The sequence below is a fragment of the Symphalangus syndactylus genome, chromosome 7, assembly GCF_028878055.3.
Source record: "Symphalangus syndactylus isolate Jambi chromosome 7, NHGRI_mSymSyn1-v2.1_pri, whole genome shotgun sequence".
Classification (NCBI taxonomy): Eukaryota; Metazoa; Chordata; class Mammalia; order Primates; family Hylobatidae; genus Symphalangus; species Symphalangus syndactylus.
The window spans coordinates 78,371,337-78,396,396 of NC_072429.2; the positions used below are offsets into that span (position 1 = coordinate 78,371,337).

The 25,060-nt window shown below is 37.7% G+C and overlaps 1 protein-coding gene across 10 annotated transcripts in view; it reads right to left on the bottom strand.

Annotated features, from left to right (window-relative positions):
- The window catches only part of TPD52 (tumor protein D52), a 135,639-nt gene continuing 110,579 nt past the window's right edge, over positions 1-25,060 (bottom strand). For 3 of the 10 annotated variants that reach the window (XM_055286590.2, XM_063643335.1, XM_055286585.2), the window contains exons 3-8: positions 16,629-16,777; positions 14,885-14,986; positions 13,796-13,822; positions 7,543-7,584; positions 5,992-6,040; positions 1-1,646 (exon numbers count right to left, since the gene is read on the bottom strand). In XM_055286590.2, the coding sequence (XP_055142565.1) occupies positions 1,527-1,646; positions 5,992-6,040; positions 7,543-7,584; positions 13,796-13,822; positions 14,885-14,986; positions 16,629-16,777 (489 nt within the window). In that variant the 3' untranslated portion in view covers positions 1-1,526. The remainder of the gene's footprint in view (positions 1,647-5,991; positions 6,041-7,542; positions 7,585-13,795; positions 13,823-14,884; positions 14,987-16,628; positions 16,778-25,060) is intronic. The other 7 variants (XM_055286591.2, XM_063643338.1, XM_055286589.2 and 4 more) reach the window with 3 other exon arrangements.

Below are 25,060 nucleotides of genomic sequence, written 5' to 3' on the forward strand. Positions count from 1 at the left end.
TACTGATAGACAGAATTTATTAAGCTTTTCACATGTGATAGCACATAGTTTTAATTGCATCCAAAGTACTAACAAAAACTCTAGCAATCAAGAATGGCAGCATGTTATTTTATAACAATCAACACTTGTGGCTTTTAAAATTTGGTTTTCATAAGATAATTTATACTGAAGTAAATCTAGCCATGCTTTTAAAAAATGCTTTAGGTCACTCCAAGCTTGGCAGTTAACATTTGGCATAAACAATAATAAAACAATCACAACTTAATAAATAACAAATACAACATTGTAGGCCATGATCATATACAGTATAAGGAAAAGGTGGTAGTGTTGAGTGAGTAGTTATTCTAATAGAATACCTTGGCCTCTATGCAAATAGATCTAGACACTTTGATTCACTCAGCCCTGACACTCAGTTTTCAAAGTAGGGGACAGGTTCTACAGCATCATTTTACAATTTCCAACACATTGAAAACAAGTAGAAAATGATGAGTTGATTTTTATTAATGCATTACATCCTCAAGAGTTATCACCAACCCCTCAGTATAAAAAATTTTCAAGTTATATTAGTCATATAACTTGGTGTGCTTATTTTAAATAGTGCTAAATGGATTAAATGAAGACAACAATGGTTCTCCTAATGTGATTGATATTGTCATTGTTACCAGCTTCTAGATCTAAACTTTCAGGCTTTTGAACTGAACACCGATGAGAGTGTTCATAGTTCAACCTACTGATCATACAGTATGCTTGATTCAGAATGTTATTTTGTAGAAATTAAAATTTTAACCTGGTGAAAAATAGTGATATAAGTGGTATAATAAACAATACACTGAAATGGTTACTGTCACGAACAGTGATAAATAATGATATAGGAGGTTCCACTCCCAAGTCACCTAGAAGTTTGATTACATATTGTTACTTACAAAACTATAATAAATTGGATGCACAGCTGTTTACTTCAATCTGGTGTCTTCAACTAAAATATGTACCTTATACCAAAACAATGCTTATTCCAAAATATTTTTTGTAGCTGGTAGTTCTTCCCTTGGAGGTAAAGAAAATACACCCAAACTTTTAATTACCAGGATTCAGAATATTTAAGAGAACAATTTTAGTTAAGAATCAAATATACAGAGATTCAAAGAGGGGAAAAAAAAGGAAATATTATAGAAGACAAAGGTCAAACTGGAATTCCAGATCTGGAGCAATTTTGTAAAGCAGGAAAACAACTATGACAATCTGTAGCTTCTTAGATCATTCTAGTGAATGTCCCCATTTACTATTAAGTGTTTCTATAATGGTGTTTCCTAAATAAAGGAACATAAATGTACACTAAAGGGTGTTTCCCAAGAATAGAGGTGAAGATATTTTCATTTTGTTTAACCCACAAACTATTTGGTCAAAGGAATATGTAAAGCTAAATAAAAGCACATCTGGTAGAAATTCATGGCAATGCATGTTGACAAGATGTGCTTGGACCTCGCTTGCAGCATCTGGCAGTGGGTAGCAGAACAAAGGTAGGAATCTCACAGGCTCTCCTGTGTCTGTTCTGGAAGAGGCTCCGTGGTGGTGGCACTAGCATTTGCAGCCGAATTCAAGACTTCTCCAAAATCACCACCAGCAGGCTTGGTTCCCCCTACTTTAGACTTAAAAAAAAGTTCAAAAAAGGGAAAGACATTATGAAACATAAAACTAGCTGATTCTGCATAAAGTAACTCTAATTTACTTTCAAGAACAAATACATCAGCAACCTTCTAGCTCAATGATTACTATATATGTATGGAATTTAGTATTGTTGCAATGTTCAGTGTGGTTTTATAGTAAAACTCATGCATTCTCCCTTGCTGAAATATTCAGATTGGTAAATTCTACCCCTTCTCCTTTCCCCCTGCTCTTTGTTCTTCACAGGGAAGTCTGTCTAGAAAACTTTGTAAGGTCTGTTATTCTAAAGTACCTAGTGAACCGTCTTTACACTTGCGTAACATTTTGTATTGCATCGAATTGCTCATTTAGCTACACTCATCCAAGAAATATTGAATACAACATGGGAAAGAAATATATGTTTTTTTTCTCAGTTACAGTATAAGCTTTCTAACCCTTTACTACTTAAAGTGTGGTTCAAGGACCTACAGACTCAACATTACCTGGGAGCTTATTAGAAATGCAGGATCTCAGATATCCTTTCTACCCCACCCAACTCCAGCTACAGAATTGAAATCAACACTTGAACAAGATCCCTGAGTCGTTCATGTGCACATTATAGTTTGTGAAGCACTGCTCCAACCTATCTGGCCTGAAATTGTGCCAATAAGCATTTATTTCAATATATCTGCCTCGTATTTGTATAATACTTTTTCAAAACCCTTACACATGTCACTTTATCCTTTTCAATGCTAATCTGTATATGCTGTCTCACTGTTACACTGTCCAATAGGACAGCTAACAGTAAGAAAACAGTCAGTGACCATGGATGCAAGAAGCGCATAGTGGGTTTGAACTTGACCTTCTTAATTGAGTGGTCAGAGACCCCTTATTTTCACTCTCATTCGTTTTGATCTACCATCCAAATTGTTTGGGAAATGTAAATAATGTGTGTTCATTGTTTATTAAATTTATTAAAACACATTCCTCAATTATAGTATCAAATCTCCTTGCAGTTCAACATGTCTAAAACTGAACTCCTTCCCCCCACAACTAGCCCCTTCTCTATTCTTTTTTAAGACTTTATATGGCAGTAGCACCTACCTAGCTGCCCCAGCCTGACACTTGGGGTTGTCCTTGATTCTTATCCAACTTGTTTTACATCCAATCCATCTTTTTTTTTCCCTGTCATTTCTCACTTCTAAATAGCTCTAGACTTGGTCCCATTGCACTAACTTAATTCACTCTCCAGCATCTTTGGCTTGGAGTACAACTCCATGCTTCCATCTAATCTGCCTGTCTCCAATCATTCTCCCCTATGATATGCAGGGCAGCCACTGATCTAACATTCACAGAAGAATGCACCACTTGGGTTGTTTAAAACCCTTCAATGGCTTCCCATTGCCCCAAGTTCAAACTCTGCAATGTGGCCTACACAACTCTCTAGCTTCACCTCCTGCTCAATATCCTACAGCACAGTGAAGTTCTTGGTGGTCCTCAAAAGGGCCCTCAAACTTCAAACATTCCCTTCAACCTAAAATCCTCAATGGACATTACTGAGTCTAAGAGGTCTTCTCTGACCTTCCCTTCCACCAAGCCAGGTGAACTTTCTGCTACTTGTCCTCATCGCACCCTCAGCTTTTCACATCAGAACCCTTACCTCGCTTTAGTTTCATTGGCCATTTAATTGTCTAGACATCTTGCAGAAGGGGTCCATGTCTCTCTTGCTCACTGTGGTAACTCTGGTGCCTAATACTGATTGTCTGGCACATGGCAAATGCTCAGTAATCACCGATGAATGAATCAACCCAAAATCTAAATGGACCTCATGTTTAATTAAATATAAATGTAATTCAACAAAATTATATCCCCAGCATGTAATTTTACAGCTTCCTTAGGATACTTGGGGTATCTGTTTAATACACTATGCTTTTTTTTTTTTTTTTTTTGAGACAGGGTCTGGCTCTGTCACCCAGGCTGGAGTGCAGTGGCATAATCACAGCTCACTCTGCCTCCCGGGCTCAAGCAATCTTCCTACCTCAGCCTCCTGAGTAGGTGGGACTACAGGTGTATGCCACCACATCAGCTAATTTTTCTATCGTTTTTGGTAGAGACAGGGTTTTGCCATGTTTCCCAGGCTGGTCTCAAATTCCTGGACTCAAGTGATCTGCCTGCCTTGGCCTCACAAAGTGCTGGAATTACAGGTGTGAGCCACTGCGCCCAGCCAACATATTATATGTTTTTAAATTACACATTTTAATCTGAATGGTGCCTAGTCATATTTTAAAGCAGATTTCATTACAATTTATAGAATCTAAATATATTCAGGAGAGTATATACTGAATGACCTGGAAGTTTCTCCTCATGTCCCATGTCAAAAACACATAAGATTCCTGGTTTTCCAATTTGCCATTTCAAAAACTAATGCTTGGGGCAGATTTCAAGGAGAGGCTATAACAGTCCTAACAATATTGAGAACTGAATTTTAGTAATCCTTGACTTCCTGCAACTACAGTTTGCTTTCAAATATATGACTTGGCACTAAGAAAAATAAAGCAGGTCTCTTGAAATGATATAGAAGAATGACTTTTATATATATTTTTACTCATCAGATACATATTGAGCAATGTGCCAAGAACTGTTCTAAGCCTTTGAGAAGTATCAGTGACCAAAAAGAACAGGTCCCTGCATTTATGGCTCACAAAGCATCCTGCTAGTGAGGGCTGAATGAATAAGTTGTAGGACTGTGTGTGTACAGTGTAACTCCTCTTCTGAAAAAACATTCATATATCTGCATACAAACAGAAAAGGTGTGTACTAATGTTTGTATGTTCAAGAAAAAAACGATCCAAACATCATACACCAAGGCCTGTCAGGGGGTGGGGTGGTAGAGGAGGGACAGCATTAGGAGAAATACCTAATGTAGATGACCAGTTGATGGGTGCAGCAAACCACCATGGCACGTGTATACCTATGTAACAAACCTGCACATTCTGCACATGTATCCCAGAACTTAAAAGTATAATAAAAAAATTAAATTAAAAAAAGATCCAGATCACTGTAGAGTGTTTTATTTCAACAAATGTACCCTGCTTTTAAAGATGCATTTCGTGACTCAAAGTTCTGAAAGACTAAACTGAATATTAGTTTTTAAACTGACTGATAAAAAACATTTAAGATACTAGTTTTAATCCCTAAAATATATCCCCTATAATCATCAGAGTTAGGAAGTAATGAAAATATGGGTTTTATACAAACTCCATAGAGAGGGTCGAGGAATAGATGGGAACTAGACAACTTTTGAGGTTGCTTGTGATCCTAAGAGTTGATGATTTTATAGCTTTGAATATAATCTCAAAGATAATATAATTTACAAATCAATAAAGCTTATTATTATGGAGAAATGTTCACCTCCACTGAAATCAAAGAAATCAAAAAATAAAAACAGTGAATCATAAATGATCATCATGGCATCATTATAATAATAAAAATGTCTAACAATTGAGGACTGAACAAATAATATCCATTATAAGGTAATACAGGCCAGGCATGGTGGCTCACACCTGTAATCCCAGTACTTTGGGAGGCCGAGGCGGGTGGATCACGAGGTCAGGAGATCGAGACCATCCTGGCGAACACAGTGAAACCCCATCTCTACTAAAAATACAAAAAATTAGCTGGGTGTGGTGGCGGGCACCTGTAGTCCCAGCTACTCGGGAGGCTGAGGCAGGAGAATCGCTTGAACCCAGGAGGTGGAGGTTGCAGTGAGCCAAGATCATGCCACTGCACTCCAGCCTGGGCAACAGAGCGAGACTCCATCTCAAAAAAAAAAGTAATATACAAGCAGCCATTGCACATAATACTGAAAGAGAATACTTATTGATACAGGAAAATGATTATGATGTATGGCTACTTCTTTTTTAAAGCATAACAGCATAACAGTACATACATATATCACTGTCTGAGTGGTAGGACCAATTTTTTCTTTTCTTTCTTGTGCTTCCTATATTCTTGTTAATTGTTGACAAGAAAGTTATATTAAATTTTGTCCACCTACAAAGGTACTTGACATCAATAAAGCAAAAAGCAGCACAAATTTCTAAAGTGCCATTTCTTTGTAAATTGTACATTTCCTTTCATCATGTGGCATGCTGCCACACTACAGCATACACTAAAAATATATTGAGTACATAACACCTTAAATGTCCACTAGTAACATAAGGAATAAAGTTCTTTATATTCTTTAGATATTTTTAGAAAGAAATATTAATGTCAATGATTTTCCCACAGCAAAGTTAATTAAGACACCAGGCAATGTATCAAAAAGACCCTGTTCATCTCTCTACTTGCCTTTAAGTTTTCGACCTTTTCTTCAAATGATTTAAAAGTTGGGGAGTTTCTATGGAGAGAAAAGAAAAACAAATAGTAAATACAAATACTGAAAAAAAAAAATCCAACTAGTTTGAAAATATCATTGATTCCTCTTCAACATTATTCTCAATCGGCAAAAGAACAGATATAATTATCTATATCATATATGTGCAGGTACATACCAGTATTTATAATGTAAGATTCTCAATTTCTGATCTAATATTTTAAGAGTATGCATTTGATTCCATGAATAGGGCCAGTCTCAGACATAAGTAATACAGATACGGTCAAGTGCGTGTGTGAGGAGAGGTAGCGAAGCCAGGTAAAATAGCAATTCTGTCACTTCCCCAACCAACTTGTCATGGTACAAGAAAATGCCACCATTAGATCAGTTTAATTTTGGTTAAGGTACTATGCTCTAAAATCCCTATTTTGATTCACATCTTCCCTGGCAGAATTTCTACATGAACACACATCACCCAAGTGGGACAAGCTTATGAGGTTCAATATCAGGGAGCAGCATAATAGACAGGGAAAGCAGGGACCAAAAAGAAGGGGGAGAAGCATAGAAACGGCTTTGCCTACTTCACAACTCTGTCCCAAAGGATGAGGAGAGCACGCTCAGCCCACAGGACATTCATTCATCCACGTTACATTCGCATCTATCCATATTAATTAAGGAGGATCATAGCGCCTTTGTGTCTCACAAAGGCGCTTTGGAAACAGGGTTTCCAATGCCGTTATCCTATCCAACTGACCTTGAATATCCTTCCTACTACCAAGATGAAAAATGCAAAGAAGGAAAAAGGGGTTTCTTCCTTCCCACGGTGGTGATGGCAGAACAGTTAAGCCAACAGCTCTCAAAGTGTGGGCCCCAGACCAGCTGCTGCTGCAGCTATCAGGAAGTCATGAGCAATGCCAATTTTCAGGTCCCACCCCAACTCTACAGGATCAGAGGTTCTAGAGGTGGGGCCCAGCAAGCAGGGGTTTCACAAGCACTCCAAGTGATTTTGATGGACAGTTAAGTTTAAGCCAAGCACAGATCGTTAAAAATCCTCTACCTCTCTAGAGAGGTTAGGTGAGGTAATATCACTTGCAAGTGCTAATGAAAGCAGACAGTAGAATTAAATCATAGTTGGCTCCAAATGTCACAGTGGGATGGGGGAAGTGAAAATGGGAAGGATGAAGAAAAGGAGAATGTAACTAAAGTGAATGCAGACAGAGGTGGCGGGACAAAAGAAGGTTTGTTAACAAGTAGTGCTCACTTTGTGAACAGATTTCAGATAGGAAACAAAGGTTTTACAAAATAAAATAGAAATAATTTTTTTAAAAACAAAATCAAAACATTTAACAGATCTCTTGCACCCATCCCAACATCAGAGGAAGTGTAGCCGAAAATTGATAGTGTTAAACACACAGCTTGTTTCAAGGGGAATTCTAGTTCCCTAATTCAGAACAGTTCAAGTTAAACATCTAAATAAAGAAAAATGAAGCATAAGACCAACTACATTTCATAAAAATATACTTTACCTCATAGCAGGCATGCTAATTGAATGCTGAATGGAACGTATACTAAGAGGCAGCATTAAAAAGAGACAGAAATAAGGTTAGTACAGCAGTGCTTCGACATTATTAAAAGCTGACAAAACTTAGCTTCCCAGGAGCTTTATTCTTTCGGCACCATGAAGAATTACCTACTTTTTGAGGTGGAGGGGATCAAAGTTTTCCAACTTAATTTATTTTTATTCAGGAGCCAATTAATTCCCAGGAGTTACTAGAGCTAACAATACCACCTTGCATTTTTATAGCACTTTGAAAACTAAAGTGCTTTCACCTGGAGCTGTAAGGCATCTAGGAGTTAAATGAGTTACCCTAGGTCACAGCAGAATCAAGAATAGAACTTGGGTCTTCTAATTCGATGTTTATCGCCTCCCCTCAAAAATGAAGCATGCACACACACACACATACACACATACACACACAAGCAAGGCCAGGGAAGGGCTCCTAGTAAGACAAGGAGGCAACTGCCCACTCAAGGACAATGCAGTTCACTGACCACTCAGGTTCAAGGTTATCTACTCTTAGCCATCTCCCATAAAGACCACCTCACGAGATGAGAGTGCCTTCATTCCTAGTCTCATAAAATGATTGTATTCTGCTAATATTGTTACTATGCTTATAACAGTTTGACCACTGGCACGACTTTGGTAAATAAACTTTCCTTTGGGTAAAGTGTATAGGTTCAAGGTATTAATTCTCAGTTACATTTAAATATTTTGTGTGCTTATGATTTCCTTTTCTTAAAGGCTCATTTGGTACAAATGATAACGTGTCTTCAATGTAGGTCCTCAAATCTAATTTTGCATTAATATCTGATAATATGGAGAATGTGATATATGTCAAATATGCTGGCAACCTGTGGAATCAAGATTATCAATGAAATATTTAAACATCTCTGTACTTGATGTCTTACATAACAGGAAAAGATACATGTAACTCAGTATTCTCTCTGTCCTACAATGGTGGTCAATACCTAGGGTATAAGACTATAATGATCTATTCTGGGAGGAATTTGATAATTCTGGATCTATCAAAGTGTGTTGGTCCCAATCTCTAAATTTACAACACCAGAACTCTAAGTATCACCTGTTCTTCTTCAGACCCTTCTGCTAAAGCTGCCTGGAATAGCCACATTGCCACAAACCACCTTCTACCATAACTGATATGATAGGTGGATCAGTGGAGCACCACCCACCACCGCTAACCTCCCAGTGGCCTACAAATTGTTTGGAATGTATGAAAAATGAAGGAGTGAAGACAGTGAAGACTCTTATCCTAGCATATTGTAATTAGGACACTAAGCTGCTGGACACTTAGATGTTGAAGAGGATCTGGTGGGACCAGGTGAAAGCTGACAGAACACAGAGGAAACCAGTTCCCAAAGAAAGAATCGAATACAAGCACAGAGAGAGGTAGAGCAAATGAGGTCAGGAGAGGTGATCATGCAGGGAATCCGGCAGGACAGGAGAGGAATAGGTTTCTTGGTTTCTATAATAGAAGCTACTTCAATTTCCCAGTTGATGGAGCTGGTTTGGGTGGAGCCTGGCCTTGCTTCCTTTTCTCTTCTTGAATTACAAAAAAACTTCGTATTTGTGCAATACATTCTTCTTTTTAAGTGAGCTAAAAGTTACATAGCTTTCTGTTGCTAATAATCAAAACTCTTCATTAGGACATTCATTTTGGCAGAAATCGCTGAAAAAGAAGGTGAGTAATGGCCACGGGATCCACACATTGAATTTGGTAGTGTCAACAAAATGTGGAAACAGGTGGATAAGTAAGTGCAAATTTCAGAATTTCACAACTAATTCTAGTCACTGTCCCTAAGAACCCATGTAAAATATCACTTCCTCCAGCAGTGGATCAATTGGGCTCTATACCACTTTACCTAGCAAGTATCTACTAAATATGTTTCAGTGGTAATATATAATGGAAAGCAAGGAAGTGACTAGACTGTTTATTTCGTGAAAAAAAAAATCACTGAAATGAATTTGGTGTTGAGCACTTTTCTGTATGCATTATATCACACTTGAAGATAAATATACCCATTAAACAGAATAAAATCAGTTAATAGAGTCAAAGTCAAGGTCTCTCTGCTTTTAGGGTAGCTATTTTAGTAGGAAGAAAAGGAGCATACATCAGTTTCAATTCTATCTGGTTGCTAGATGCTCCCCATAATCCATAGTTAGATGAAATTCAATTTTGTTGGTAACTAGTTGTAATCTAACTATAGGGTGGCTGTTCTTTCATTTCTGGATTCTCTATGGCAAGTTACACAAAGCTTCAACTTGCTCATCATTTTCAGTTTCATTCAAGCTTAAATGTAATATGGAAACCTTCAAAAGTAAACAGTCATGTTGCTGCGGGACCAGAATCATCTCTAATAGATAGGTTGTAAGAATCGGTTACCATCCATAAGGCATATTTTGTTAAAAATGTTGCATCTTATTTGTAACCCTCAAATACATTAATCTGTAATCAAACTAGGAATGCAAACCTGGGCTCCTCAAAACACTGAAAAAAAAATCAGGATAATCTGATTCTCACTAAGCACTTTTCAATCTCACACTGCATTTACTCTTACTTTGAAAAAGTCATTTTTTTAAAACAGCTGAATTGATTTTTAAAAAATATTCCTTGTTTCTAACAGTTATCTGATGCTTTCATCCTTAATAATAATAAGAGAGGAGGGGGTAGAGGGAGGAGAAGGAAGGAAGTAGCAGCAGCGGGAGGAGGAGAAGGAAAAATTAATGGCTAACATGTTGGAATGCTTACTATATACCATGTATGCTTTTCACAGCTATCGATGTAATATTATTCCACTTTGCCCGCACACAATCTTTTGATGTTGGTGATCACAGCAGCTATTGTTCAAAGTGCTGGACAGTGCCCAGAGGGGCACTGTCTTAAACCAGCACTGCTCTGGGGATGCCCAGGAGGACAGTGCAGGCTCCAGGACTAGGCGTGCTCGGTTCCAGTCCTGACGATCAGCCACTTATACCTACTGTGCAACCTTGGGGAAGTCACTTAATCTCTCTATGGCTCAGTTTCCTCATCTGTAATATCAAAAACAATAGCATCTGCTTCTGAGGTACTATTGTCTCGCTGGGCTTATAAATGTTAATTGTTATTATAATACATGCTTTAATTGAAACATGAATTAGCATCTACTGTATATTATACTTTCACATATGCATAGAAAATATGCAAACAGGAGGGGAAATATAAGCATATCACGTTGAAGCTTTTAAATTTCACGTTGAAGCTTTCAAATTTCAGCATTATTTTGGTTTTTAGCTCCACCCCTATGGTCTACAGCAATGCCTGGCACATAGTTAGCACTCAATAAATACTTTTGAGTGAAAGAATGAATGAATAAATGAATAAACAATTTTGATAACTAAAATTGGGAATATGGGCATGAAACATAGAAAAGTTCATTAAAGTGTTTCGAATTTTAATCAAAAGATATTCTTTTTCTGACACAAGGAAAGAGATCATTTCTTTTCCCATTAAGTGGTGGAAGTTTTCAGCAAAAGGGAATTGTCTAGCAGGACTTTAATGAGCCCAAAACAAATAAATATCTACAGGGGCACATGAAGAAACACACATTTAAAAAGGAGAAATTTTCTTTGGAAATAAAGGCAAAATTAATTAGCACTTCCTCTTAAATATACCAAAAATATTAGACAAATGTGTCTACTGAATATTATAGTATGCTTTTAATAACACTAAAATTTTATGTTTCACCCTGGCACTGACTGCAATGAGAAGGTTCTTTTAAAGTTTCCCTCAAAATGCTAAAGGCATGAGTCAATACTTTCACATAGGCATAGAAAATATGCAAACGGGAGGGGAAATATAAGCATACCACCTGAGGGAAAAGCAGGCTGCCCCAGAGGGCCTCCCAGGACAGTACTCATGACCACATCCTCCTTGGCCTTGCTACCACCGCACCTCATTCTCAGGACATCAAAAGCAGCTCTCTCTCTCTCTCTCTTCTCTATTTCCTTATACATCTCCCTCCCCTCAACCAAGGCATAAGGCAAATATCTAAATCCCAAGTGCTGATTTATCAACTGACTATGTAAAATAAAAACTGTTGCTGAGTCTAACACATTCAGGTTGGCAAAACTGCTGCATTTTCTCCTTCTATATCCATAATTACATAAGGGAGTAAAATCGCTGGCATAAGTTTGCCAGGTAAAATGGACCTAGAACAAATAGTGAGTGAGATTAAGGACTAACCACCTATTTCATAGCACTTAGCAAAAGGAGCCTACTGTATCCATCTCCATGGGAGAAAAGGACTTATTGCTAGGATTGTAACACTCAAATCTACAGCCTAAGCTCCCTTTCCTTGGATAGTTCTTGAGGGAACGTGGCCAATATTTGCTTCTGTGACTCACATAATCTAAAAGATGTAGGTTTTCTTTATATATGTCAACACATTAAATCAGAACACAATCAGGACTTCTTGGCCTTGAAATTATTTTTTTAAAATGTCTTTACCTAACCTGTGATTTGCAAGGATTACAAAGTTTAACTTTCAAAAGATAATCTCATTTCTCTCATTTCCAAATTTTAATCAAAAGCCTTACTTTAACCCCTACATACTGATGGGCAATTAAATATTCATAAAAACTTAATATTTATTAAAAACAAGACTCAAAATGGTACAGCATAATCTCAATTATATTTTTTAAATAAAATGGACAAAGTGACTGTGAAAGGAGCTAGAAAAGAGTTGCAAAACATAATTTGTTGCTGATGAATTAATAAGACAGCACACACTGAGCCATATCTAGGTAATGGCTTTAAGGTATAGAAAGGTATTCTTTAAAGGTATAGAAAAGTCTAGCGATATGTACTGAAGAAACATCGTCCTCAAAAGCCCTTACTTTTATATCTTATATTGATGTTTGCATCACATCTAACATTTTATAACCAGTACTGATGAGGCTCTTCCATTCTTAACTTATCCCAAGTCCCCACTCTTCCCCTACTCCACTCTAAGATTTTCAGCTTCATTCTAATAAAAGCCATGCGTTCTTTATGGTTCTGCCCATGGAACCTGTCCACAGTAGACACTCTAATGTTAGCAGAATGGGTGATGTGACTGGCCCTGTATTCAGTTACTTACAGCACTTTTTAACTGAATGCCAACAATACACAATCACCTATCATTGGTTACTTGATTTTTTCAAGCATAATTTTAGCTTTAAATAGTTCAACATTTAGAGTTTATATATTCCTATAATTTACTCTGACTTCCAGGGGTAAGTGTCACCAAGATAGGAGCTATAAGTACCTGTCTGCTTACTTAAAAAGGCGAGCAGCTAGACTACCATGAGTGATTGCTTACGAAAATAATCTGCATCCATAGGAACAGAGATGAAGACTACTATATTATCCTCCCTGCTTATACTCTAAAGACTTTCCTCCACCTTAGTTTCCTCCAACAACTAATTAGATAATCATGGAGCCTGCCTGGGAAAGAGAGAGGTTTGCTCAACAGCACAAAGTCTCTTTCTATAAGGCATGGTTGGAGCTAACATCTTTTTAATGCGCTTTTTTTAGCTTAATATTCTTTTCCCTTTTTCAAACCAGGAAATTGTCTTATGTACATAAAGAATATAACAAGTGTAAAGAAATAATAAAATCATAAAAACTATATGCTAGTAAAACAAGTATTAAAAAGTGCAGAGTAGTGGCAGATTTTACCTTATGTCTATTTTACCACAATAAAAAAAAAAAGTAGAGTAACCAATAGAAGACGGAAGACTAACATCAGGAGGCAGTACATATGCAGTCTGTTACAATTGCGTAATGAAACCCAGGTGAAGAATTCCAACATCCTTACAAAAGTACCAAAGAAACAAAAGCATCAAAAACAAACAAAGTCAGACATTAAAAGGGAGGAATTTTGCATGCCATGGTAAAGCTGCTTCTTTTTACCAAAGAAAAAAGTAAAAAAGAAATGTCAAAATCATTTCCATATCCCTTGAACCACAGTGTCAAATACTTCTTTTCATTTATCAATTACCCATGGTATACAAGAAACCCTCCCTTGAAATTAGGAATGCACTAGAGAAAAAGATACTCCAAACGCAAGAAAATTATGTACTGGACAAACACGATCATCCAACGTAGCATGGTAATCTAATCTTAGCACACTTTTCTCATACAACTGCTGGACTGCAGTGATGGTTCAAACTCTCCTTACCTAAAGGAATGTGAAAAGGCTTGCAATCTGTAAGAAGCCAGAGTAAGCATTAAAAAAGAAAGAAGTTCTGATAAATCTAAAACAATTAAATAACCTAAGTTTTAAACGTATAATGTTTTCCCCGGGCTCTAAACTGCTACACAATTCAGTCGGTATAGAGAAAATGAACACCTAATAGATATATACATAATTGTCAAAAGAGTTCAAGAAAGCTGTATTTATTACATTATGCTTAGACAATGACAGTCTAAATATAATGAGCGAGGAATTTAGTTCTTTTGGTATAAAGTATAACACATAAATTGACGAAACCTATTCAACCAAGAAATTCTGGTTGTAAGATACACTTTACCCACAAATGTAGAACACAAAGCCATGCAATCTGAGCATTTTTTTTAAAACACAAATCTTGCATGCCAACAGAAGCACAGCTGACTTAAACCACATTTGTCATTTTCATCACTATCCTAATCCACATGAGTGAAGAGGGGGCACAAAAGCACTGTGAAGTGGTTTTATAAAAATGGCAAGGAAAACTCTGCAGACTAATCTAAATGCAAAAAAAAAAAAAAAAAAAAGCAACAACTCAAAATCAAGATTTTGGCCTAAGCATGAATGTAGTTACAGCTTACCAGTTAGAATAAAACAGTGCACAAATGAGCATGTTGTAATCACACCATGGTATAAAATGTCACATATAGAACGTGAAGCCAAATCTGAATCGAAGCGTGCACTTCAATGCTCCTGTAGTCATCCTTAGTAACACACCAGGCTCGGCCCACAATCATAAATTTGCAACCAAAGACATACTTACCCTGCATGATCATGAAGAACTAAAAAGACACAGAAGCTCACAACCAGAATTTTTCAACAACCTTAAATGATCATCAGATGATCATTTGATGTTAGAATGCTAGGCCTAGAAGACCTTAGGTGAGCCTTCCAGGTACTGGTTTGAAGGAGTGCCCTCCCTCACTCTAACAGGAGTAGCTAGCATCAACTAGAGCCAAGGTCAGGAAACAGATGCAACAACAATAACATTTTAATTTGCGTCAGTTACTTAATGAGCAAGGAAAAATGAGGACATACTTTACGTCTTCCAACTTTTTGGTGATGACTGAGCCAACAGACGAAAAAGCAGCTGAGGCCTTCTGTCCAGCCTGGGACAAGGTTTCAGATGTCTTCTTGTAACTATATTAAATTATAAACACAGAGAGCAAAGAAGGGTCAGCTGATCTTTTCTAATATCAATTGTTTCAAGTGCAGCGGTCACCACCTGCTGGAGAACTCTCAAAAAGAGAAAACATTTTTCAGAACTTCTAAAATCCTTCATAACCAGCAGGGCGGCATCACCACATCTTCATATGCTCAACCCTAAGCTCAGGCACAATCTTCTGCAGTGCCCTAGTCCAGCCAGAAAGACAGAAGCCTATAAAGGCAGGGCCAAAGAAGTCAAGGTAAGGGCTAAAAATAATCATCAAACAAAGATGAAAATAAGCAAGGGCCTGAAAGAACTCATACCTCTTGTTCTTTTCTCACATAATCCAAACAAAACAAAAATGAAATCAAATTCCTCAGATGCCTTTGTCAACTTGATTTCCTAAAAAAGGGCCGGAAGCAATTAGTAGTTGGCATAAGTAGGACCCATTTGTATTTTATTATCCAAATACATTTTATGGGCATACTTTTTTAAAAATTTTGCATGTCTTTAGAGCTACCAAATAAGGACTTGATGGACTTTCAAAAAGTATGTAAAATACGCAATGCTTAAAATTATTATAGTGTGATATCTGCTACCACGCAAAGCTATAATTTACCACCTCCTTCCCAGCTACCTGGAGATTAGAGAAGGGAAAAGCAAAAACAAAAAAATGACGACGACAACAACAACAAAAACAAAATAATATCGTACCTACCAAAACAATTCCCATATTATGGGAAAGAATGTGCAGGCATTTTTACTTACCCTATCAAGATCAAATACCAATAAAAAACATGGCTCATGGTAATATTGTTGAAAAAATAGCTTCCTGTATGTTTTCCCACTGCCAACTTAGATGGGTAGAAAATGGACCAAAAGATTGGGGACTCAAGTACCGTCATGTTAAATGCAGTTGGCCTCACTTCTGATAGTTAAATTGTAAAACAACTTCTATGCTCACCAGCTCTGCAGATGGCTCTCAATACAGGAGACAGAGCAGTTCGGTTTCTGCTGCTAGAAGCTTGCTCCTCCTTGTGCCGGGAAACAAAACTGCATTATGATAATGCTATATCATAGCATGTGTGGTCAAAAAGACAAAAAGCCTAAGGGATTGACCTCTGCCAAGATCATATATCTGAGACTATGACCTGAGAATCTTATGATACATACAGAACAAGGTTTAAAAAATAAATTAATAATAATAATAGAAAGTGGCTCCAGACCTGAGTTTGAATCTCCACTCCACATTTTGAGAGGTTTGTGACATGAAAACTTAATTTGTCTGAGCCTGTTTCCTTATCCAGGGTAATCTTGCCACCCATTCTTACTGAGTTATTCTGAGGACTAAAGGACACAATGTACATATTTGTGGCAAGTAAATACATAACACTTATGGAACTTGAATTTTATTTCTCCAGCTGGCTAGCTTTCTATTCCTTAGAATAAGTGGTCTGGAAAAACTGAAGTTACAAAAAAGGCAGGCACACTTGAAAATTAGAAAAAAAGTGCACTGTGTCATCCAAAGAAAAGCTGCTGAAGCATCCTCATCCTCTTTTTCTTCCCCTCCCCAGATAAAAGGCACAACAGTGTCCTTTACATTCCCAAGGAAAATGTATGATCAAGGGAACATACGCAGATGTTGCTGTCATGTCTTGCCACCCTTTGGCAATGTTCTGTTTTAGTTCCTGTAGAGAATTGATTCCAAGTTTCCGCTTGATCTCTGCTAGATGCTTCTCTTTTGCTGCTAACACTTGAGACAGAGTCTGGATTTCTTCTTCTACCTATAAGGAAGGAGTTTGGGGTAGGAATATAGCAAAAGTCATTCAGTAAGTTAAGATTATTACCACAGAACTACATCCAAAATTCCAGTCATTAAACATTTTTTTGAATCATTTATCTTTCTCTCTAAAAGCAGTGTATAATGTTGTTGAGTAAACTGGTTACTTGCTGATCTCTCCTGTAGAGCTTCTCTCTCCTCCTCCATGGGAGCTCTTTATAATCCCATCTTAAGCTGTTTTGGGCCTTCTCCTCTCTCCCTATACTTCCTTACTCAGCTATCTCATGTAGGTTTAGGACTCAAATTTCTACACAGATAATACTTAATAAAGCACTCTAACATCCACTCTCCTGATCTGTGGGTCTGCCTTTCCAGCCTAGACATTTCTATTTGAATGCCTACAAAACTTGTATTTTTATACTAAATCAAAATAATCTCCATCCCCTACCAAAACACACACAACCAAGTCAAACCCAAATCCAACCTCCTTGCATATTTGATATGAGTATATATACTGGATACATATACTCAGTCCCTGTATCTGGCAAAGTCACGGCCATAATAAATCAAACCGCCTCCTCTTGAGAGCCCTGCTCTCAAGGGTTTCATGTGAAGCCCTTGATGCTGACTGCCCAGACTTGACTAGGTGGTTAGAGGTGGGCCCTGACCCACGGACGGCCACCCATCAAGAGCCAGTGGATGAGCCCAGTGTGAAAAGAGGTGCTCAACTATTCAGTCTCTCTCACTCAGGAATCTAGTTTGAGAAGTGAGATGACATTGCGAGTAGAAGCTGAAAAAACTTGAAGAAGCCTTGAGGTATAGGTGGGCTACAGTGAGATTATGAAAGGTATGGAAAGCTTAAATATGCTTGAGGAATCTAAAACTGTAAGCAGAAGCTATGAAGAAAAGGAAAAAATTGACAGAGTAGAACAAAAGGCTAATCCAGGAAAACAGGGAAAATGGTGGACTCTCTATTTCAGAAACAGGGAAAAGGGTGGACTGTCTATTTCAGAAAGAAATAGACACCATGTGGAAGAGACTTCAGGTCCCAGGAAATTGAAAATCTAGGTCCCTAAAGTATATCCATTAACATTCAAGACCCTCAGAGAAATGCATCTCCTGGCTCGTTGCAAAGCCATATTCTCAGCCCTGACCTGCACGGTATTTCTATGATTTCAAAGACAACATGCCCTTTAAAAATAACATAGAGTATTGCTTAGTCAAATGTTTTCACAGATGTTTAAATCTTTAGAGAACACAAAACAAAATTAGTGCAACGGAGAAAAGGATAAATCAAATGTGATGCAGCTGCCAAGAAAAAAAAAAAAAAAGAAGAAGAAGAACCTACAACACCACTCTCAGACAAGATTAACTGAAACGGAGGTCCCTCAGAACAAATAAATAATCCCCTGTGCTTGTCAGAGTCACAAGTACTGGACCCAGTTTTTTAAGTCACATTTTAAGATGTACATCGACAAAGTGGAATACGAGAAGAAAAGGACAAAAAAGAGGAAGGAATAAGGTTCAAAATTAAGTAAATTAAATGATTTGCCCAAAGTCATCAAACAAATAATGTAGGAAGCAGAATTCCTATCTAGGTTTTCTGAATGCACGTCTCAGTTTACTGGCTGAATTCTCATGTACACTCACTTAAGCTTCCCACTTCCTCTGTCTCTACTTCAAACTCCAAAGCTTCAGACACTTCTAAGAATAGACTTAAATGGTAAGTTTCCCACCCCTTAGCACTTCTCTGAGGTACTCACTTCCTCTAATGAAAGTTGCAAAGACAAACCACTCTAAATCTTTCTGAACAATGCACAACACAGTATGTTCCCCACCTTTGTTGGTTAGCCTGTGCTGCCAACACACCTAGCCCAGCATATCATGGCTGCGATTCCTTAATTCAATATATACATGTAAAATAGAGTGACCTTAAAAGCATAAAGAGCATGATTAAGAATCTCTGATGTGTCTTATCACTATATACAAAGATCAACTCAAAATGGACTAAGGACCCAAAACCATAAAACTACTAGAAGAAAACATAGGAGAAACACTTCAGGGCATTGGTCTAGACAAAGATTTTACTGCTAAGACCTCAGAAACACAGGCAACAGAAACAAAAATAGACAAATGGGACTAAATTCAAGGAAATCATCAACAGTGAAGAGATAACCTGTAGAATGGGACAGAACATTTGCAAACTATCCATCTGACAAGGGACTAATATCCAAAATATATAAGGAACTCAATTCAACAGCAAACAAACAAGCAATCCCATTTAAAAAGTGGGCAAAGGATCTAAATAGACATTTCTCAGAAGAGACATATAAATGGACAACAAATATATTAAAAATGCTCAACATCATTAATCATCAGGGAAATGCAAATCAAAATCAAAATGAGGTATCACCTCACACCTGTTATTATGCCTGTTATCAAAAAACCAAAAAATAACAGATGCTGGCAAGGATCCAGAGAAAAGGAAACTCTTATACACCGTTGGTGGGAATATAAATTAGTACAGCCACTATGAAAAACAGTACGGAGGTTTCTCAGAAAAACTTAAAATAGAAATACCATACAATCCAGCAATCCCACTACTGGGTTATTTATCCAAAGGAAAGGAAATCAGTGTATCAAAGGGATACCTACACCCCCATGTTTATTGCAGCAATATTTACAATACCCAAGTGTCCATCAACAGGTGAATGGATAAAGAAAATGTGGTATACACAATGGAATACAATTCTGCCATAAAAACGAATGAAATCCTGTAATTTGCAACAACATGGATGAGCCTAGAGAACAATACGTTAAGCACAATAAATCAGGCACAGAAAGATAAATACTGCATGTTCTTACTCACATGTGGAAGCCAAGAAAAAAATTTGAACCCATCTAAGTAGAGAGTAAAATTGTGGGTGTTAGAGGTTGTTGGGAAAGGGACGATGCCGAGAGATTGTGCTTCAAACGACACTGTCATGAAAGTAAAAGTCAACCAACAGAATGGGAAAAATACTGGCAAATTACATACCTAATAAGAGTCTAGTATCTACTTACAACTCCATAAAAAGACAATCCAATTAGAAAATGGGCAAAGGACTTAAATAGACATTTCTCCCAAGATATACAAATGACCAATAAGCACGTGAAAAGATGCTTAACACCATTCATTAGTAATTTGAGAAATGCAAATCAAAACCACAAGGAGATACCACTTCATACCCATTAGGATGGTTATAACAATAAAAAAAAGACATTAATAAGTGTTGGCAAGGATGTGGAGAAATTGGAACCCTCAGACACAGCTGGTGAGAATGTAAAATGAAGTTTGGCAGCAAAGCAGTTTGACAGCTCCTCAAAAAGTTAAACATAGAGCTACCATATGACCCAGCAACTCCACTCTTAGGTATATATAACAAAGAGAATTGAAAACACATCCAGGCTGGGTGCAATGGCTCGCGGCTGTAATCCCAGCACTTTGGGAGGCCAAGGTGGACAGATCACTTGAGGTCAGGGGTTTGAGACCAGCCTGGCTAACATGGTGAAACCCCATACTACTAAAACACAAAAATTAGCCAGGCATGGTGGTGGCGTGCCTATAATCCCAGCTACTCAGAAGGCTGAGGCAGGAGAATCGCTTGAACCCGGGAGGCAGAGGTTGCAGTGAGCTGAGATCATGCTACTACATTCCAGCCTGGGCAACAGAGCAAGACTCTGTCTCAAAAAACAAACAAGCAACAATAAAAAAAAAAAAAATACATCCATACAAATAGCTGTATACAATTGCTTACGGCGGCATTATTCATAACAGTCCTAAAGTTCAGCCACTGTGGAACGCAATTTGGATACTTCTCAAAGAACTTAATACAGAGCTACCATTCAATGGCAGCAATCCCATTACTGGGTATAGAAATTGTTCTACCAAAAAAACATCTGCACTCGTATGTTTATTGCATCACTATTCACAATAGCAAAGACATGAAATCAACCCAGGTGCCCACTGTCCAATGTGGTACATATACATCATGGAATACTATGCAGCCCCTAAAAAGTACAAAATCATGTCCTTTGCTGCAACGTGGATACAGCTGGAGGCCATCTTCCTAATCAAATTAACACAAAAATGGAAAACCAAATACCACATGTTCTGACTTATAAGTGGGAGCTAAACACTGGGTATACACGGACACAAAGATGGTAACACTAAACACTGGGGATTCCAGAAGTGGAGAGGGAAGAGTTGGGCAAAGAGCTGAAAAACCATGTTCACTACCTGGGCAACAGGATCATTAGAAGCCCAAACCTCAACAACATGAGGTATTACCATGTAACAAACCCGCACATGTACCTCCTGAATCTAAAATTTTTTAAATAAAAAATTTAAGTTTAAAAATGTTTTAAAAGGGACTATAAAGAAAATGAAAAGGAAAATCCACAGAATGGGAGAAAATATTTACAAATCATATAGCTGGTAACTTCATTTGTTAAATAAAGACTATGTTTCCTCTTCCATTAATCATAATAGCACCTGCCCCAAAAGACTGTTGTAATAATTAATGAAATAATGCACGTAAGGAGCTCAGCTTAACGCCTCCTACATAGCATGTAGTCTGTAGACATTAGGTGCTATTACTATTATTTTTATTTTGTTGATAATAAAACAATACTGAGAACTGCCAAGGATTTGAAAAAAATGCTCTTTCAAAACACTGTAAGAAATATTCTGGATAGCATTTTGGCCATGTTACTATATACTCTTAAAAACCATTAGACCCAGGCATAATGCTACTTCCAGGACTTTATCCTAAAGCACTAATTAAAGAAGTGCATAAAGACTTACATGAAGGTATTTTCATCAAACTATTATTCATAATAGCAAAAAATGGCAACAATCCAAATGTTTGTAAATAATATAAATTAAAAATGAGCTTGTAGAAATTCAAAATGGACTATGCAGCAATTTAAAATGAGGTTGCACAAGAGTATATTGGCATAAAAATGTTTTTGAAAATCAGTTAAGTGGGAAAAAGTTACCTGTATTCTAATGCCCTCTACAAATATAAAAATATATGGCTGGGCATGGTGGCCCATGCCTGTAATCCCAGGACTTTGGGAGGCCAAGGCAGGTGGATCACCTGAGTTCAGGAGTTCAAGACCAGCCTGGCCTACATGACAAAACCCCATCTCTGCTAAAAATACAGAAATTAGCTGGGCATGGTGGCACGCACCTGTAGTCCCAGCTACTCAGGAGGCTGAGGCAGGAGAATCACTTGAACCTGGGAGGCAGAGGTTGCAGTGAGTCAAGATTATGCCACCACACTCCAGCCTGGGCAACAACAGAGTGAAACTCTGTCTCAAAAAAAAAAACAAAAAACCAACTACACAAACGGTTTATCACCCATCTGCCTTATCCATTCTATCCCCACCTTGTTTATAAAACTTTGGGTACAAAAATGAGTAGTACAAACAGACAGAAGATCATAGAGATGACTTGAACAATACCACACATCAACTGGACCTAACACATATATGTACAGAACAGATCACCCCGAAATGGTAGAAATACACTATTCTCAAATGCACATGAAACATTCTCCAGGACAGAGTATATGTTAGGCAACAAAACAAGTCTCAATAAACTTAAAGTCATACAAAGCACCTTTTCCAACCACCACCACGAAACTGGAAATCAAAAACAAGAAGAAAACCAGAAAATTCACAACTATGTAATAATCAAACCACACACTTTTAAACAACCAATGGGCCAAAAAAGAAGTCACAAAGGAAATTAGAAAACACCTTGAAATGAAGGAAAACAAAAACAATGTATTAAAACTTATGGGATGCAGTTGAAGCACTGTCAGTAAGAAATGTATAGCTATAAATGCCTACATTAAAAAAAAAATCTCAATAACCTAACTCTACACCTTAAGGAATTAGAGAAAAATTTTAAAAATAGCAAACTACACCCAAAGCTAAGAGAAGGAAGGGAATAAGGAAGAGATTAGATATTAGAGTAAAGATAAAATGGACAAGAGGAAACAATAGAGAGAATGAATAAAAGCAAAAAATCATTCTTTAAGAAGATCAACAGTGCATTAAGAGTTAAAAAAAAGAAAAAGACGGCCAGGCGCAGTGGCTCATGCCTGTAATCCCAGCACTTTGGGAGGCCAAGGCGGGCAGATCACCTGAGGTGAGGAGTTGGAGACCAGTCTGGCCAACACACCGAAACCCCGTCTCTACCAAAAATACAAAAATTAGCCAGGAGTGGTGGCTCATGCCTGTAATCCCAGCTATTCAGGAGGCTGAGGCAGGAGAATCATCTGAACCTGGGAGGCAGAGGTTGCAGTGAGCCAAGATTGCACCATTGCACTCCAGCCTGGGCAACAGAGTAAGGCTCCATCTCAAAACAAACAAACAAAAAAGAAGTTCAAGACCAGCCTGGCCAACATGATGAAACCTCGTCTCTACTAAAAATACAAAAATTAATCGGGCGTGGTGGTGCACGCCTGTAGTCCCAGCTACCAGGGAGGCTGAGGTACGAGAATTGCTTGAACCCTGGAGGCAGAGGCTGCAGTGTGCCAAGACTGCTGCCACTGCACTCCAGCCCCGCCTGGGTGACAGAGCAAGACTCCATCTCAAAAAAAAAAAAAAAAAAAAAAAAAAGAAAAAGAAACAGATGAGCGAAATTGACAAACCTATAGCTAGACTGACAGAAAAAAAAGAGAGAAGACATAAATAACCAAAATCAAATGAAAGTGGGGACATTAACACTAACCTCACAGAAACAGAAAGGATTATAAAAGAATACTATGAGCAATTGTACACCAACATACTAGATAGTCTAGAGTAAATGGACAAATTCATAGAAATATACAAATGACTAAACTGACCCAACAAAATAGAGGAAATCTGAACAAGTAAAGAGATTGAACAAGTATCAAAAATCTCCCAGAGAAAAGTCTAAAAGTAGATAGCTTCAATGGTTAATTCTACCAAACATTTAAAGAATGGACAAACCTTTTCAAACTCTTCTAAAAAACAGAAGATGGTAGAACACTTTCCAACTCATCTAAGAAGCCAGCATTACCCTATTTACCAAAGCCAGGGAAAGATAACACAAGAAAACAGCAGCCCATATCTCCTATGAATATCCAGCAGCATACTAAAAGGATTATAAAACATGACCAAGTGGATATATATCCTAGGAATGCAAGGATGATTCAACACATGAAAATCAATCAGTGTCATATACCACATTAATATAAGAAAGAAGAAAAAATACAATCATTTCAATAGGTGAAAAAAAAAGCATTTCATAAAAATCCAATACTCTTTCATGAAAAAAACAACCCACTAAAACTGGAATAAAAGAGAACTTCCTCAACGCAAGTGCATTTGTGAAAAAAATGACAGCTAATATCATACTTATGGTCAAAGACTGAAAGCTTTCACCATAAGATCAGAAAAAAAGACAGAGATACCCATTTTTACCATTTTTACACAATATTATACTGAAGAGTTTAGCCAAAGCAGTTAGATAAGAAAAATAAATTAAAGGCATTCAAATTGGAAAAGAAAAGTAAAACGATGTTTAATCACAGATGACATGATTTCATATACAGAAAATCCTAAAGAATCCACAAAAAAGGCCAGGCACGGTGGCTCATGCCTGTAATCCCAGCACTTTGAGAGGCTGAGGTGGGTGGATCACCTGAGGTCAGGAGTTCGCAACCAGCCTGACCAATATGGAGAAACCCCATCTCTACTAAAAATACAAAATTAGCCGGGCGTAGTGGCACATTCTGTAATCCCAGCTACTCGGGAGGCTGAGGCAGGACAATCGCTTGAACCTGGGAGGCAGAGGTTGCAGTGAGCCAAGATCATGCCATTGCGTTCCAGCCTGGACAACAAGAGTGAAACTCCATCCCCACCACCCCCACCCCCCAAAAAAATAAGAATCCACAAAAAAATCTACTCAAGAGTGGGTGTGGTGGCTTATGCCTGTAATTCCAGCACTTTGAGAAGCCTTGGCAGGAGGATCACTTCAGTCCAGAAACATAGCAAGACCCCATCTCTATTGAAAAATAAAAAAAATTAACCAGGTGGATGGGGGCAAGCGCCTGTAGTCCTAGCTAGTCAGGAGGCCGAGGCAGGAAGATTACTTGAGCTGGGAGGTCAAGGCTGCCCCGAGCCATGATCACATCACTGCACTCTAGCATGGGTGACAGAGTGATACATGTCTCAAAAAAAATTTTTTTAATATATTTGAGCTCATAAA